Source organism: Sinocyclocheilus rhinocerous, unplaced genomic scaffold (genome assembly GCF_001515625.1).
Source record: "Sinocyclocheilus rhinocerous isolate Xijiao unplaced genomic scaffold, SAMN03320098_v1.1 scaffold481, whole genome shotgun sequence".
Classification (NCBI taxonomy): domain Eukaryota; kingdom Metazoa; phylum Chordata; class Actinopteri; order Cypriniformes; family Cyprinidae; genus Sinocyclocheilus; species Sinocyclocheilus rhinocerous.
This window is the reverse complement of record NW_015657695.1, coordinates 1,213,478-1,227,707: the sequence shown is the minus strand read 5'-3', so window position 1 is coordinate 1,227,707 and position 14,230 is coordinate 1,213,478. Positions and strand designations below refer to the sequence as shown.

Below are 14,230 nucleotides of genomic sequence, written 5' to 3'. Positions count from 1 at the left end.
TAGACCATTTAATTATTAGACATTTAATAAGACCATTTGGAATACTCGTGCAAAATAGTTGAAATAATGAGGCTTTTATTTTGAAACGATTAATTTATATCTGCCAGTTACGCATGGGATCTTACAGAAATGGTCTTTCAACGTACATTTATCTAATCTACGCTGTTAGCTAGAAACAAAAAGCAGTCAATGTAATAACTTTTTGCACGACCATTTAATAAACTGTGTGCGATCTAATGCTTCCTCTAAAGGAGAAGGTTTGCTCTGCGCAGAGGAAAGATAAACAGAAGACTGGACGTAAATAATCCACAACCAGCATGCTGCACAAAATCAGGGGTCAATAACAATACAAGTACAGCGGTAACAAGACAGCATGTGCCTACTGGGCCTTTAATAGTCAGTCTTTATTAGTCATTATATATTACTTAAATGTGTTTCAAATACTGTCACAAAACTTTTTGATGTGCCACACAGAATAACACTGGTCTTGCTTTGCACGAGAAGGGGAGCATGGAGCCTGCGAGCCTGGAGAACTTGTGTGTTTTGTACCACAGCGCAAACTATATAGTTGTCAACAAACACTGGGATATTCGTATTGACAGCAAGATGTGGTATGAGAAACAGACTGTCCAGAGTCAGCTGAAGCATCGCTTCCCGGAGCTTGCAGATCCTGGCACCTGTACGGCTTCAGGTCTTTTTCTCAGGTTTTCTGTTACTCTGCTATGTGCTGAGACAAACAATTATTTCAAGAAGCACATGCATCTTATCAGTAATTCATTCGTATGTATTCTGATATTCTGCAGGTTTTGCCATCAACTGGATTTCTCTACCAGTGGTGCTTTGTGTGTAGCACTGAACAAGGCAGCAGCAGGGCATGCATACCGCTGTTTTAAGGACAGACTTGTTACCAAAGCTTATCTCGCTCTGGTACTGTAAAATTGAGACATTCATTGGATGAATAAAAGGTTTTTCATAATAATATAGGCCATTTATATTTCCTGTGCAGGTCCGTGGCACTGTTGCTGAGGAGAAAATGACCCTGGACTTTGCGATCGGCAAGAACACAACAGAGGGCAAAACCCACATGAAGGAACAGATGGTCAGAATCTCTTTTGCTGTAAATTAAACTCAAATGTTAAAAATAGTTCACCAAGAAATGAAATTTGCTGACAATTTACTCACCCTCAGGCCATTTGGAAAAATTTTGCATTACATGACTTGCTCACCAGTGGATCCTCTGCAGTGAATGGGTGCCGTCAGAATGAGAGTCCAAACAGCTGATAAAAATGTCACAATAATCCACAGAACTCCAGCCCATCAATTAATGTCTTGTGAAGTGAAAAGCTTTGTAAGCAACAAATCCATTATTAAGGCGGTTTAACTTTAAACAGTCACTTCTGGCCAAAATAATCCATAATAATGCTTCCTTCAGTGGAAAAAGTGAATCCCCTATTCTTCTCTCAACGTCAATAATCCACTGACATATTTGTTTAAAACTGTTCTGGACTGTTTTTGCACGTAAACAGTGCTTGATCTGTGTATATTGCTCTCCTGATTCAGACATACATTTTTTCCACTGGAGAAAGCAATATTATGGCTAGAGGACTCATATTTTAGCTGGAAGATAAAAATGTCTTAATCATAAATTTGTTTCTTACAAACACATAGCTTTTCATTCCACAAGATGTTAATTGATGGACTGGAATCACTTTTTATCAGCTGTTTGGACTCTCATTCTGACGGCACCCATTCACTGCAGAGGATCAAGAGATATAATGCTATTATAATATTATTTTATAATTGCTGTCACGCACGAATAGATTTGTCGGAAAGACACAGGTAGGTCACCGAGTAATCCAGCACTAGTAGGCCACACAGACAAACATCCCCCTCTGCAGAAAGCTCACCCGCACTGGTTGAGTCCACCTCGTCCGCTGGCTGCATGACAGGACAGAGAGCGGTCGCTGCTTTGAGGCGAGGGGCGCGCAGGCGGATCTGGTGAGCACGCTGCCATGATTTAACCTTGCAGCGGCGCGAGCGACGGAGCGCACACAGTATGCAAGCGCACGAGACGCCATGTCTGTGAATTTCTATCCCACAATTCACTGCGACAAACTGGACATAAGTTTGACATGCGCGTGCGCACTTTATCAGGGCAGGTCCGGTTGTTTTCGGCGAATAGTTTCTTTTGAACAGTTCGTTCAAAACTGAAGGCATCAAATTGATTGAAAAGATCCGACTTAAACGAATGGTTCATTCACGAATCATGCATTGCTATTAAAAGAACGTTTTTGCGAGTCGGTTCTTTCGAACAGCTCGTTTCAAAGAATCGGCTTGAAAATGGAACCGAATAAGAGTGAACAAATCCAATTCATTGAAAAGATCCGACTCAAAAGAACGATTATTTCACAAATCAGAATTAGAGAAACGTTTAACTATTTTACTCTTTTATCATTTATATTATTTCTTAAGTTATATTTAACTGATTCCTTTTGAATTAGACCATTTAATTATTAGACATTTAATAAGACCATTTGGAATACTCGTGCAAAATAGTTGAAATAATGAGGCTTTTATTTTGAAACGATTAATTTATATCTGCCAGTTACGCATGGGATCTTACAGAAATGGTCTTTCAACGTACATTTATCTAATCTACGCTGTTAGCTAGAAACAAAAAGCAGTCAATGTAATAACTTTTTGCACGACCATTTAATAAACTGTGTGCGATCTAATGCTTCCTCTAAAGGAGAAGGTTTGCTCTGCGCAGAGGAAAGATAAACAGAAGACTGGACGTAAATAATCCACAACCAGCATGCTGCACAAAATCAGGGGTCAATAACAATACAAGTACAGCGGTAACAAGACAGCATGTGCCTACTGGGCCTTTAATAGTCAGTCTTTATTAGTCATTATATATTACTTAAATGTGTTTCAAATACTGTCACAAAACTTTTTGATGTGCCACACAGAATAACACTGGTCTTGCTTTGCACGAGAAGGGAAGCATGGAGCCTGCGAGCCTGGAGAACTTGTGTGTTTTGTACCACAGTGCAAACTATATAGTTGTCAACAAACACTGGGATATCCGTATCGACAGCAAAATGTGGTATGAGAAACAGACTGTCCAGAGTCAGCTGAAGCATCGCTTCCCGGAGCTTGCAGATCCTGGCACCTGTACGGCTTCAGGTCTTTTTCTCAGGTTTTCTGTTACTCTGCTATGTGCTGAGACAAACAATTATTTCAAGAAGCACATGCATCTTATCAGTAATTCATTCGTATGTATTCTGATATTCTGCAGGTTTTGCCATCAACTGGATTTCTCTACCAGTGGTGCTTTGTGTGTAGCACTGAACAAGGCAGCAGCAGGGCATGCATACCGCTGTTTTAAGGACAGACTTGTTACCAAAGCTTATCTCGCTCTGGTACTGTAAAATTCAGACATTCATTGGATGAATAAAAGGTTTTTCATAATAATATAGGCCATTTATATTTCCTGTGCAGGTCCGTGGCACTGTTGCTGAGGAGAAAATGACCCTGGACTTTGCGATCGGCAAGAACACAACAGAGGGCAAAACCCACATGAAGGAACAGATGGTCAGAATCTCTTTTGCTGTAAATTAAACTCAAATGTTAAAAATAGTTCACCAAGAAATGAAATTTGCTGACAATTTACTCACCCTCAGGCCATTTGGAAAAATTTTGCATTACATGACTTGCTCACCAGTGGATCCTCTGCAGTGAATGGGTGCCGTCAGAATGAGAGTCCAAACAGCTGATAAAAATGTCACAATAATCCACAGAACTCCAGCCCATCAATTAATGTCTTGTGAAGTGAAAAGCTTTGTAAGCAACAAATCCATTATTAAGGCGGTTTAACTTTAAACAGTCACTTCTGGCCAAAATAATCCATAATAATGCTTCCTTCAGTGGAAAAAGTGAATCCCCTATTCTTCTCTCAACGTCAATAATCCACTGACATATTTGTTTAAAACTGTTCTGGACTGTTTTTGCACGTAAACAGTGCTTGATCTGTGTATATTGCTCTCCTGATTCAGACATACATTTTTTCCACTGGAGAAAGCAATATTATGGCTAGAGGACTCATATTTTAGCTGGAAGATAAAAATGTCTTAATCATAAATTTGTTTCTTACAAACACATAGCTTTTCATTCCACAAGATGTTAATTGATGGACTGGAATCACTTTTTATCAGCTGTTTGGACTCTCATTCTGACGGCACCCATTCACTGCAGAGGATCAAGAGATATAATGCTATTATATTATAATATTATTTTATAATTTGTCCAATTCTGTTCCGATGAAGAAACAAACTCATCTACATCTTGTATAGCCTAAGGGTGAGTACGTTTTCATTTTTGGATGTACTGTTAGAAACTAATAGAAATGCATTCATGCATTGATTTCATATTGTGTGCGGTAGGTTGTGAGAATCCTAAGCCCTGCCAAACAGAGCTGACAGTTTTAGAGCATGGAGAATATGATGGAGATCCAGTCACAAAAGTGCTTCTGCAGCCTCTGACAGGTACAGTATAATCAACAATGCAGACAAAATATAGATGAAACACAATGTCAAATGGAAAAAGTCTAAGTATCCATAATCCTGTAGGACGGACGCACCAGCTCCAAGAGTTCACTGCAGTGCCATTGGTCACCCCATAGTGGGAGACTACACTTACAGTCTACGCACAGACAATGCTCCGTATCGCATGATGCTGCATGCCTACTTCTTGCACATCCCACTAGAGAATGAACCCATCCACGTCACAGCCCCAGATCCCTTTGTACCCACCCTCGACTCCAAATGGGCACAAAGATGTGTGAATGTTCTGGAGGACCTACTGAAGAATATTTTGACAAAACCACAAACTGAAATCCAAGAAAATCCAGAGCTAGTGCACAGGAGGAGCAGCCCAGTGGAGAGTGAGGAGCAACAGGCACAGTGTCAGCAGTGGTTATGTGAATGGAGTCTGGACTGAGGAACCCTTACGCTGTTTTACCAGTCCAATACTGAAGCTACACTGCAGTGTCCCCAGCTCCATAGAGTACCCTTTTCTTTAAATGGTAGTGGGTAGCCAGCACTGCTCAATAAAAGTATAGAGTAAGAACAGAAGGCATAAAGGAGTTTTGGCTGATCTTTGTATGAAGGAGAGCACTGTGTGCCATTGTGTACATTATAGAGACCCCACACGCTTTTGTCAATTTACACTACCATTCAAAAGTTTGGGGTCGGTAAGATATACTTTTTTTTTTTTTTTTAAAGAAAGTCAATTGCTTACCAAGCCTGCTTTTATACAATCCAAAATACAGTAAAAATGGTAATGTTGTGAAAAATTCTTACAGTTTTAAAGAACTGTTTTCCATTTGAATACATTTTAAAGTGTAATTAATTTCTGAATACATAAATTTATTGCTGAATAAAAATTAATTAAAAAAAAAAATCATACTGACCCTGAACATTTGAACAGTAGTATACCTAATTTGAACAAAAAATATCAAAAGAAAAGGAATAGCATGTCATTAGAGTGCAGAGAGGAAGAACTTTTTAAAAATCCTCCTCCCAATTAAGTATCTTTACCTTTCAAAAGCAAGTATGCTATGTGTAGTGGTATTGTTCATTGTATGAATGCATAACTATAGTTTTAGCTTTTGTGCTTTTAAAGCAATAGAGATTTTAAATATTTTTTATGATTTATTTTTCATCTATTTATTATTACTTTTTTGTTTTAATCAGTTTTTGTTGCAGTCTAGAAGGGGCCAAGACTCACCATTTTTTCCACTACATAAACAGGCAAGTTACAGTATGAAAGGTCTTCTTGATTTCTGTTCTTAAACTATGTGTGAAGCATGTTTGTAGAAATTCATTGCTTCATATAGACTGAACAATCCCTACGTCAAAAACTAAAACTGTTGCTTAAAGGGATAGTTCACCCAAAAGTAAAAATTGTTACCCCCAGGGCTTCCAAGATGTAGGTGACTTTGTTTCTTCAGTAGAACACAAACAAAGATTTTTAACTCAAACCGTTGCAGTCTGTCAGTCATATAATGGAGGTGAATGGGAATCACGGCTTTGAGAGTCAAAAAAACATACACAAACAAAACCAAATTAAACCCTGCGGCTCGTGACGATACATTGATGTGTAAAGACACGAAACGATCGGTCTGTGCAAGAAACTGAACAGTATTTATATAGTTTTTTACCTCTGATTCACGCAAAGTCCGAACTGTTCTGAGCGGCGGCACGTCCTTCTGAGCGTGTTCTAAACAGCCGGCGCGTGAGGCGGCTTCTTCTTCTTGCTTTACGGCTAGGGATGTAACGATTTACTCAACTCACGATTCGATTCGATTCACGATTTTATTTTTTACAAAATGAGATTTAAGACAAATTATAAATTAAATGTGTCCTTTTATTATTGCTTGGACAAAATGCTGCACGTTTCTTTGTGAAATTTAAATATAACACTATAATAATATACTAATATAGCACTTGCATATTATTGCTTTTTTGTTGGTTTTGATTGCTTCTATTGTCCTCATTTGTAAGTCGCTTTGGATAAAAGCATCTGCTAAATGACAAAATTTAAATATAATGTAAATGTAAATAACAAAACTAAATTGAAATTTTAAAACAAGCCCCAAATCAAATAAATAAGTAACACAAATAAAACTCTGGAATGGCAGTCCTTCTCTGATGATGTCAGTTTGACGGCTTGGGCAGAATATCCTTTTAAACACACCCCTCCAACCGTTAGATTGCTATGAGTGAGAGACAGAGAGTAGGAGCGACAAAATAAAACCATGCTCTCTATTCAATATTCCGTTTCAGCTGGAAATACGTCACTACACTGAAATAAAATCGGCAGCAACTTCCGGTTCACGCGGACTTTAAGCAAATTAAATTCAAGTAATTGAACGAGTCCATCTACTGAGTATTTTTTGCATGTCATCCTGTTTCCATACGCTGTTAGATAGTATTTGTAAGACATTTACTATTGTTCAGCAAATGTTCACAGGCAAAATCCATTTAAATAGGAATTCACGTGATCGAGATTTTCAGCTGAGGATGAAAAATGTCTTCATGCAGATTCACACATGGATTCACCGTTTTGACCAACACAAAGTTGCTTGATTTGAATGTGAGCTATGCTTCATACGTTGCTACACTATTAACAATGATCCTTTTTTGCCCACCAAAATTTCACTAATGTGACTGCACCTTACAAAAGGAGCGCGTTGTTTGGTAAAAGCCCCCAAAACCATCATTTAAAACGAGTCAGTATAGACACTTTTTTTTTTTCTTTACAAAAAAAGCATTTAATTATTACCATCTGTAATCTGTCTATACAAACAGAAAATGTTTAGTGTTGCAGAAATGGTAAAGTTTTATAAATAAAGGCCCTTCAGTCTAACAGCTAATCACTGTGTTGTGATATTTTTCTCAGCCACGCCAATAGGACTGCAATGTACACTGAGATTATATGACACATTAACAGAAATCTAAAAATACTGGGGAAAAAATTTGGTGTTCTATTTTATCATTTCATTTTCTATGTTAACATTGCCATGATAGCAAGGGATTTTTACTGCAAGTGGATACAACTGTGAACAAAACTGACTGTGAAAAAAAGGTATTTCTTTGTTGTTCGAGATTTACAACTGTAACTTAGAGCTAAAGAGATGATTGGGGAATATTAGTCCACATTGGTTCCTTTGGTCCCAGAATGAAAGTGAGCAAGACCCAAACTAAAGTTCAGTCCTAGATCTGGCTGAGAGGGAGGAATTTCTGGTAGTAACTCTTGGTAACGTCTATCATCAGTTCCTGTGTACATTCAGGGAGCTCTCCTGAAAATAGACCTGAAATATAGAATAACAAAAAAAGCTTAGGCTCTGTTTATATGCACAGAGTGACATTAATTCAAAAAACACTTTACTACAAAATATACAACACTTACAGTAAATAAATAAAATAATATATCTGAAGGTGCCAACCTGGACAGCCAGAGAATACTGTAAACGGAGGAACCACTGTCTCTGGGGGAAGGACAGTATTATCCAGTATCTTACAGCAGTCCTTCAAGACACAGCGCCGACCCTAAAAAAAACATGCATCGCAATTAAGCACCACCAGGTAAAAATGTTGGATAATGGGAGGATAGAGACAAAGGAGCTACTTACAATAACACAGTTCTTGCCAATGTGGACGTATGATCCTATCTGTGCAGCATTGACAACACAGTCCTCCTCTATGAACACATGATCCCCAATATGCAAGGGGAAGAAAGCCACGCTGATGTACACAGCACAAGAAAAGTTCAATCATACAAACAGTATCAGTGAGAAAACAGATGTTTTACATTAAACCAGCAGCACTGCTCACCCTTTGCTGAATTTCTTGAACGGAGGTCTGATCACACTACGACTTTTAATGACACAGTGGCGCCCAACTCTGACATTAGCGAGATCTCCTCTGATGATACAGTCATTCATCACGATGGTCTGAAAAAAGAGGCCATTTCACATAGTTATCACATAGCTGGGGAAAAGAACAAGACGAAATAAACAAGAGAAAACTCACTTTTCCATTGAGAACAATGTTTTGACTGCCACAAAGAACTGATTGTCTGCTGACTTTGTTGCCTGATGCCTAGAGAAATCAAATGTGAACGTTGCCATCACATGACGGTCCAGCTCTGGGCTGCTGTGAGCATTTAATAAACACCGTGTGCAAAAGATGCAGACGTTTACTGACTAGTTCAAGTTATGACAAACTAACACTTGTGCTGGAGAATCATCGTTGTTTATAATACTGGTCCTCATTTGTGAGTCGCTTTGGATAAAAGCGTCTGCTAAATGACCAAATGTAAATAATACAATACACATTCGGTTTGCAGAGACATACTAGTCGGGTCAGATAATTCTCAATTTATTACTAGCAACCGCTTGATTTCAGCTGACGGATATTATCGATTTTATTAACATACCGTCTCGATGTATTCAGCCTTGTTGTATAATATTTCACACAGCTCCATCTCTGCACAATTATTGTTGTTTTGCTGGCGAACCACTTCAGACGACCAGCAGCTGTCAACCGCTCCCTCGCAATTTCCGCTTCCGGTTAGTACCAAGACGACATCACTTGCAGAACATAGTACAAAATGGGAATAAAAAATTAAAAAAATTATATAACGTCATTGCATATACACAAATATTTTAACGAAAAAAATCATATAAAATATGTTTTATATGTAATATGCATGATAGCAACAAACAAGTCTCCGTTCATTTATCATTTCAGTTAATTTATCATTTTTTATTTGAATGTGTATTCGTTTTATGCTTTGGATTTGAATGTTTTACGAATCAAATTTGATTTATGCATGAAGCTGATGTTATTTTTTTACATGCAAAATTGTGTAACCTGCTAAACCCTCTGTAACCGCATGATGGCGCTGCTGTATCGTTTCTCTGTCCCGCAGTACGGAGGCGGTATTATTTCGAAACGTGCTTCATTAATCCACAGAGCTCTGCGCTCGGGGGCTCAAATCTCACCCACAATGCTGATGGAGCTTTTTTTTTCGTCTGTAAAAAAAGGTTATGTCCAAATAATGTTAAAGTTTACTATGCAAAAGTTAGTGTAGTAGTATGCAAATTCCCTAAAAACGAAAAGATGCGCCATAAATTATAGTAAAATATGGACTGTGAAAAAAGACTATAGAATACCCTTAAAGTGACTTTGCTGTGAATTTAGCTTGCACTATAAACTAATTAGTCCAATAAAAAAATCATTTCCATTTCTAATGGTTTTATTTTTTTTTTTAGCACATAGCACATTTAGTCCAGTTCAAGCACCTCTGCAGTATTTCTGTTTGCTCATGAGCTGGGAACAATGCACAGCCCCCTCACCTTGACTGAAATGTGCTCAAGCAAATACAGTGTTGTGTAAAATGGTCCTGTAATCCCTCGCTGACCACATCTGCCAGCTTGAAATTCTCCTATAGTTATACAATCCCACAGATCAGTTATCTCAATATCATAGCAGAGGTCATTTTGACATTGTATTGACTAGTTATTCAATTGTACAGCTATAGGCTACATTGTGTGCCCCTACAACCAACATCCCTCCTCATGGTCCGTTGCCCTTCGTGTATCATTTAACAGAAACAGTTAACTGTAAAATCTATTTTTATTAGACCAGGCGGAGAAATGTTGATTGGCTGCTGGCTTCTGTGTGGGAGGATTTGTCTTGCCTCAATAGATTTACATCAGGAAAACATATCCAGCATCTGAACTCAAGAAACTGTTTATATGCCTCCAAGCACTGAGGAGGTGCCTTTATCTCCTTGTATATCTGCTGAAGGGACTGTTTTGATGTTCACATAAGCAAGACTTCACTGTTTTCATCACCAAATGTGGTGTTTTATTCTGTCTTGTCCTGAGATTACTGCTTCTACAGTGTTTGTCTTGGCTCTTAAATAACATAAACTATTTTCATACTTTTCTGAATCATGCTTCTCTTAGCAATGAAGTTCTCACCACTAGCTGAGCTAAAAATAGTACAGGGGTCACTGTGTCTAGAGAATGTGCTTTTAGGTACTGTGTGTGTGTGTGTGTGTGTTTAAATGCACAGTATAAGATATGTGGAGTCTTGCCATCATCGTATAATCATCACTGCAGCGGCCAGGGTTTCACGAGTGCTTTATGCAATACATACAGCCTCCATGTCTGTGGGCGATGGACACGCTATCTATCTGTTGAGAAGAGCCAGTGGAGCCATAGTCAGGACTGTATTGAGTGTGTCGAGATGATTTGTTCAGGTTGTGCTTAAAGAGAAAAGGAAAACTGGAGGCACTGTTACCTTGTCTCCTTTCTCCCTGTCCTTTAATTGTTATATCTTTCTCTCCTGATGCGGAGTGTGTAGGTTTTGTCTCTGTTGACTGGTTATGTAATGCTTCCTGTTTTTGGAAAATGCTATCTAATGCCATCCTCCCTGCAACTGGATCATATGTATTGAGTCATATAATTACTTTGGTATAATGGCCATTCAAAATAGATGGTTGGCAAGATGTGCTGTCTGCAGTAAATATATAAACAATACTGTTCAAAAGTCAATACGATTTTTTCCAGTGAAAGAGTTTTTTAGAGCAAGTCTCTTATTATCACCAAAGCTCCATTTTGTCAAAGTAATTACAGTAAATAGTAACAATTATATTATTGTTATAATATTGTGAAATATTATTACAATTTAAAATTCCTGTTTTCTATTTAAATATATTTTAAAAAATATAATTTATTCCATTCATTATTCTTTGATGAATAGAAAGTTCAAAAGAACAGTATTTCTTTGAAATAGAAATCTTTTGTAACATTATTAACATCTTTTCTGTCACTTTTGATTAAATTAATGCATCCTTACTGACCCCAAATTTTTGAATGCTAGTATATAAACAAATTTTGTATTTGTAGAATATTTAAAATGTCAGTTATAGCTAAAAAATGAATTCTTATCTCATATGCTGTATCATCTGGTATATGTTTCCTTGTTCACACATAAAATAAATCCTTTTTTTAACTAATCTGACTAATTTATTCATAACATCTATAACTAATACAGAGGTTAGCTGTGAATAAATGGACAGATAAAATGACAAAATACTGGATATTTTAAACAAAAATTTGTGGTAAAAGGGAAAGGAAATGCAGGTGTCAAATTTATTTATTTATTTATTTTGCATGTTTCATTTGATAGGTATGATGTTGGTGTGTTCTGAACTTTATTTTTAAAATGTCAACTACCCATGTTTGTACAATATTACACATTCTATTAATAGAGCACTGAGAAAATGACCCTGACCCTGACATAAAAAGCACAGTTCTTTAATGATCAATTACCTATAGGCCTATATACTTTAAAAAATGTAACAACAACATGATTACATTCATGTTCTTCATCCAAAGCAATTAACAGCATCCGAATTGCAAAAATATTCCCCTTAATAGCCTTGTTCACACGTAATTAAAAAAAATCAAGTAGTTGCCTAAGACCTTCTTAGCGTCACTCTACCTTAAGCACCTCTGTGTCTTGATTAGCCGAGTCTGTCTGTTTTAGCATTCCTGTAATCTTTATATCTGACAACAAATAAATAAAGAAATGATTAATCAGATTCAATCATGAAAAGACAAAACAGAGGGGACAATTATGTGAAATATGCTTTTGTGTCTGAAAAACAATGGACACCTTTGAGGTTTCACCAGCACTGTGTGTCCTGTCCTTGCTTTGTTGCTCCACAGTGAGGTGACCTGATTTTGCAGGCTCTGAGGGAGAGGCCTTTCTCTGCGGAGGTTAAGACAGCTGTCTGAGTCAATGCATGTATAAGTAACCATCACGCTTACCGTCCTTTTCCTGCTTTTCACATCAGTCTAAATGAAGATGTGTGCTCATTTGAACTGAATGTATGAGAACTGGATAAATAACCAGGCCTTTCAAGTACAGACCTTCATGATAAAATTAAAGTTAAATTATTATTATTTTTTTTTTTTTACATTTTTTATTTTTTTTAATTTTTTTTGACAAACACAAAACAGAATAACACAAATTGCCCGACACACAAAGAAAAGTATACACAAACAAAAGTATACATAAAATGATACCAACAAAACCTTGTACTGCAAAACAAAAACGTGCAGCAGGACCAACAGAGACCAGGGAGGAAACAGAAGACAAGTACCTCAAGAGACATTATGTCATTCCAGACCTCAGAATATCACAAATAGAGGCATTTATGCTGTCCAGATATGGTGTCCAAATGCGATTAAATGTAGTTGTAGAGTGAATAAAACATGTTAGAATGGATAAATAACCAGGCCTTTCAAGTACAGACCTTCATGATAAAATGAAAGTTAAATTATTATTATTGTTTTTTTTTTACATTTTTTATTTTTTTTGACAAACACAAAACAGAATAACACAAATTGCCCGACACACAAAGAAAAGTATACACAAACAAAAGTATACATAAAATGATACCAACAAAACCTTGTACTGCAAAACAAAAACGTGCAGCAGGACCAACAGAGACCAGGGAGGAAACAGAAGACAAGTACCTCAGGAGACATTATGTCATTCCAAACCTTAGAATATCACAAATAGAGGCATTTATGCTGTCCAGATATGGTGTCCAAATGCGATTAAATGTATTAGTTGTAGAGTGAATAAAACATGTTAGACGTTCCAGAGGAATAGTCTCTCTAATAACTAAATGCCATCCTTTTATAGAAGGAGGTCTATCGCTGGTCCATGACATTAGTAAATTCTTCCTGGCAGCAAAAGTTAACAGGCAAAAAAGACATTTTTTTATGCTTATTATTAATAAACTTACAAGGAAAACCCAGGAGAAGAGACAGAGAGCCAGGATCCAAGGCCAGACCTAAGATGTTATTTAATTGAGCTACAATTCTGGACCAGTATTTTTTTTTAAATTTTCTGGACCAGTATCCAGTTTTTTTTTTTACATTTTTAACTATTGTACATGTTGTACTTGACAGTTAATCTAGAACTGGGTATTCAAACTGGGGTCCCAGGACTCCCAGAGGGCCGTGAGGAGGGGAAAAAAATTGGAGATAAAAAGTTATTTCTTAAAAATATGTATTTTAGAGATGTCAAAGTTAATACGTTAACTTCTGGCATTAATGAAATGATTATATTATTATTATTATTATTATTATTAGATATTAGTTAATATATTATAGTATACATTATACTATAAAAAAAGGACAAGCCATTATTTTTCAAACTAAATCTTCTACTATGAAATTATTTATATTAAGAATTGTAAATATATTATTATTATTATCAACAACAATGAATATTTTGCACTATTTATTATTATTATTCATTATATGTTCTTGTTATTATTATTCTGTTCATCTGTCCTTCTTTTTTTTATATAAAAATAAAAGTATATACAGTTGTCTTTATGTTTTAGGAAGGGGGTCTCTCACAAGGGTATCATATTTGGGGGCTTTATGGCATTTAAAAGTTTGAAAACCCCTGCACTACAAGACACTACAAGACAGATTTTTATGTGTAAAAAAATATCCCCCAGTTAATCCCATTCTTTCCGAGAAGTGCAGGCAATTTAGTATAATTCGTAAAATATGGTGTCATAAAACGTTACCAAGAATTACATTATTATGTTATGCAAGCACTAT

General features: G+C 36.6%; 1 protein-coding gene and 1 pseudogene across 1 annotated transcript; one reads left to right on the top strand and one right to left on the bottom strand.

Moving 5' to 3' along the window:
* Positions 1-102: 102 nt before the first annotated feature.
* Positions 103-5,169, top strand: LOC107721472 (RNA pseudouridylate synthase domain-containing protein 1-like; annotated as a pseudogene).
* A 2,038-nt stretch (positions 5,170-7,207) lies between these two features.
* On the bottom strand, positions 7,208-9,147 carry LOC107721475 (dynactin subunit 5). The gene is made up of 6 exons (XM_016529482.1): positions 9,004-9,147; positions 8,598-8,666; positions 8,400-8,518; positions 8,198-8,309; positions 8,012-8,114; positions 7,208-7,876 (listed from the first exon to the last, which is right to left on the bottom strand). The coding sequence occupies exons 1-6, from the start codon at positions 9,049-9,051 to the stop codon at positions 7,779-7,781; spliced, it is 549 nt and encodes a 182-aa protein (XP_016384968.1). The 5' UTR covers positions 9,052-9,147; the 3' UTR covers positions 7,208-7,778.
* Between the last annotated feature and the right edge of the window lie 5,083 nt (positions 9,148-14,230).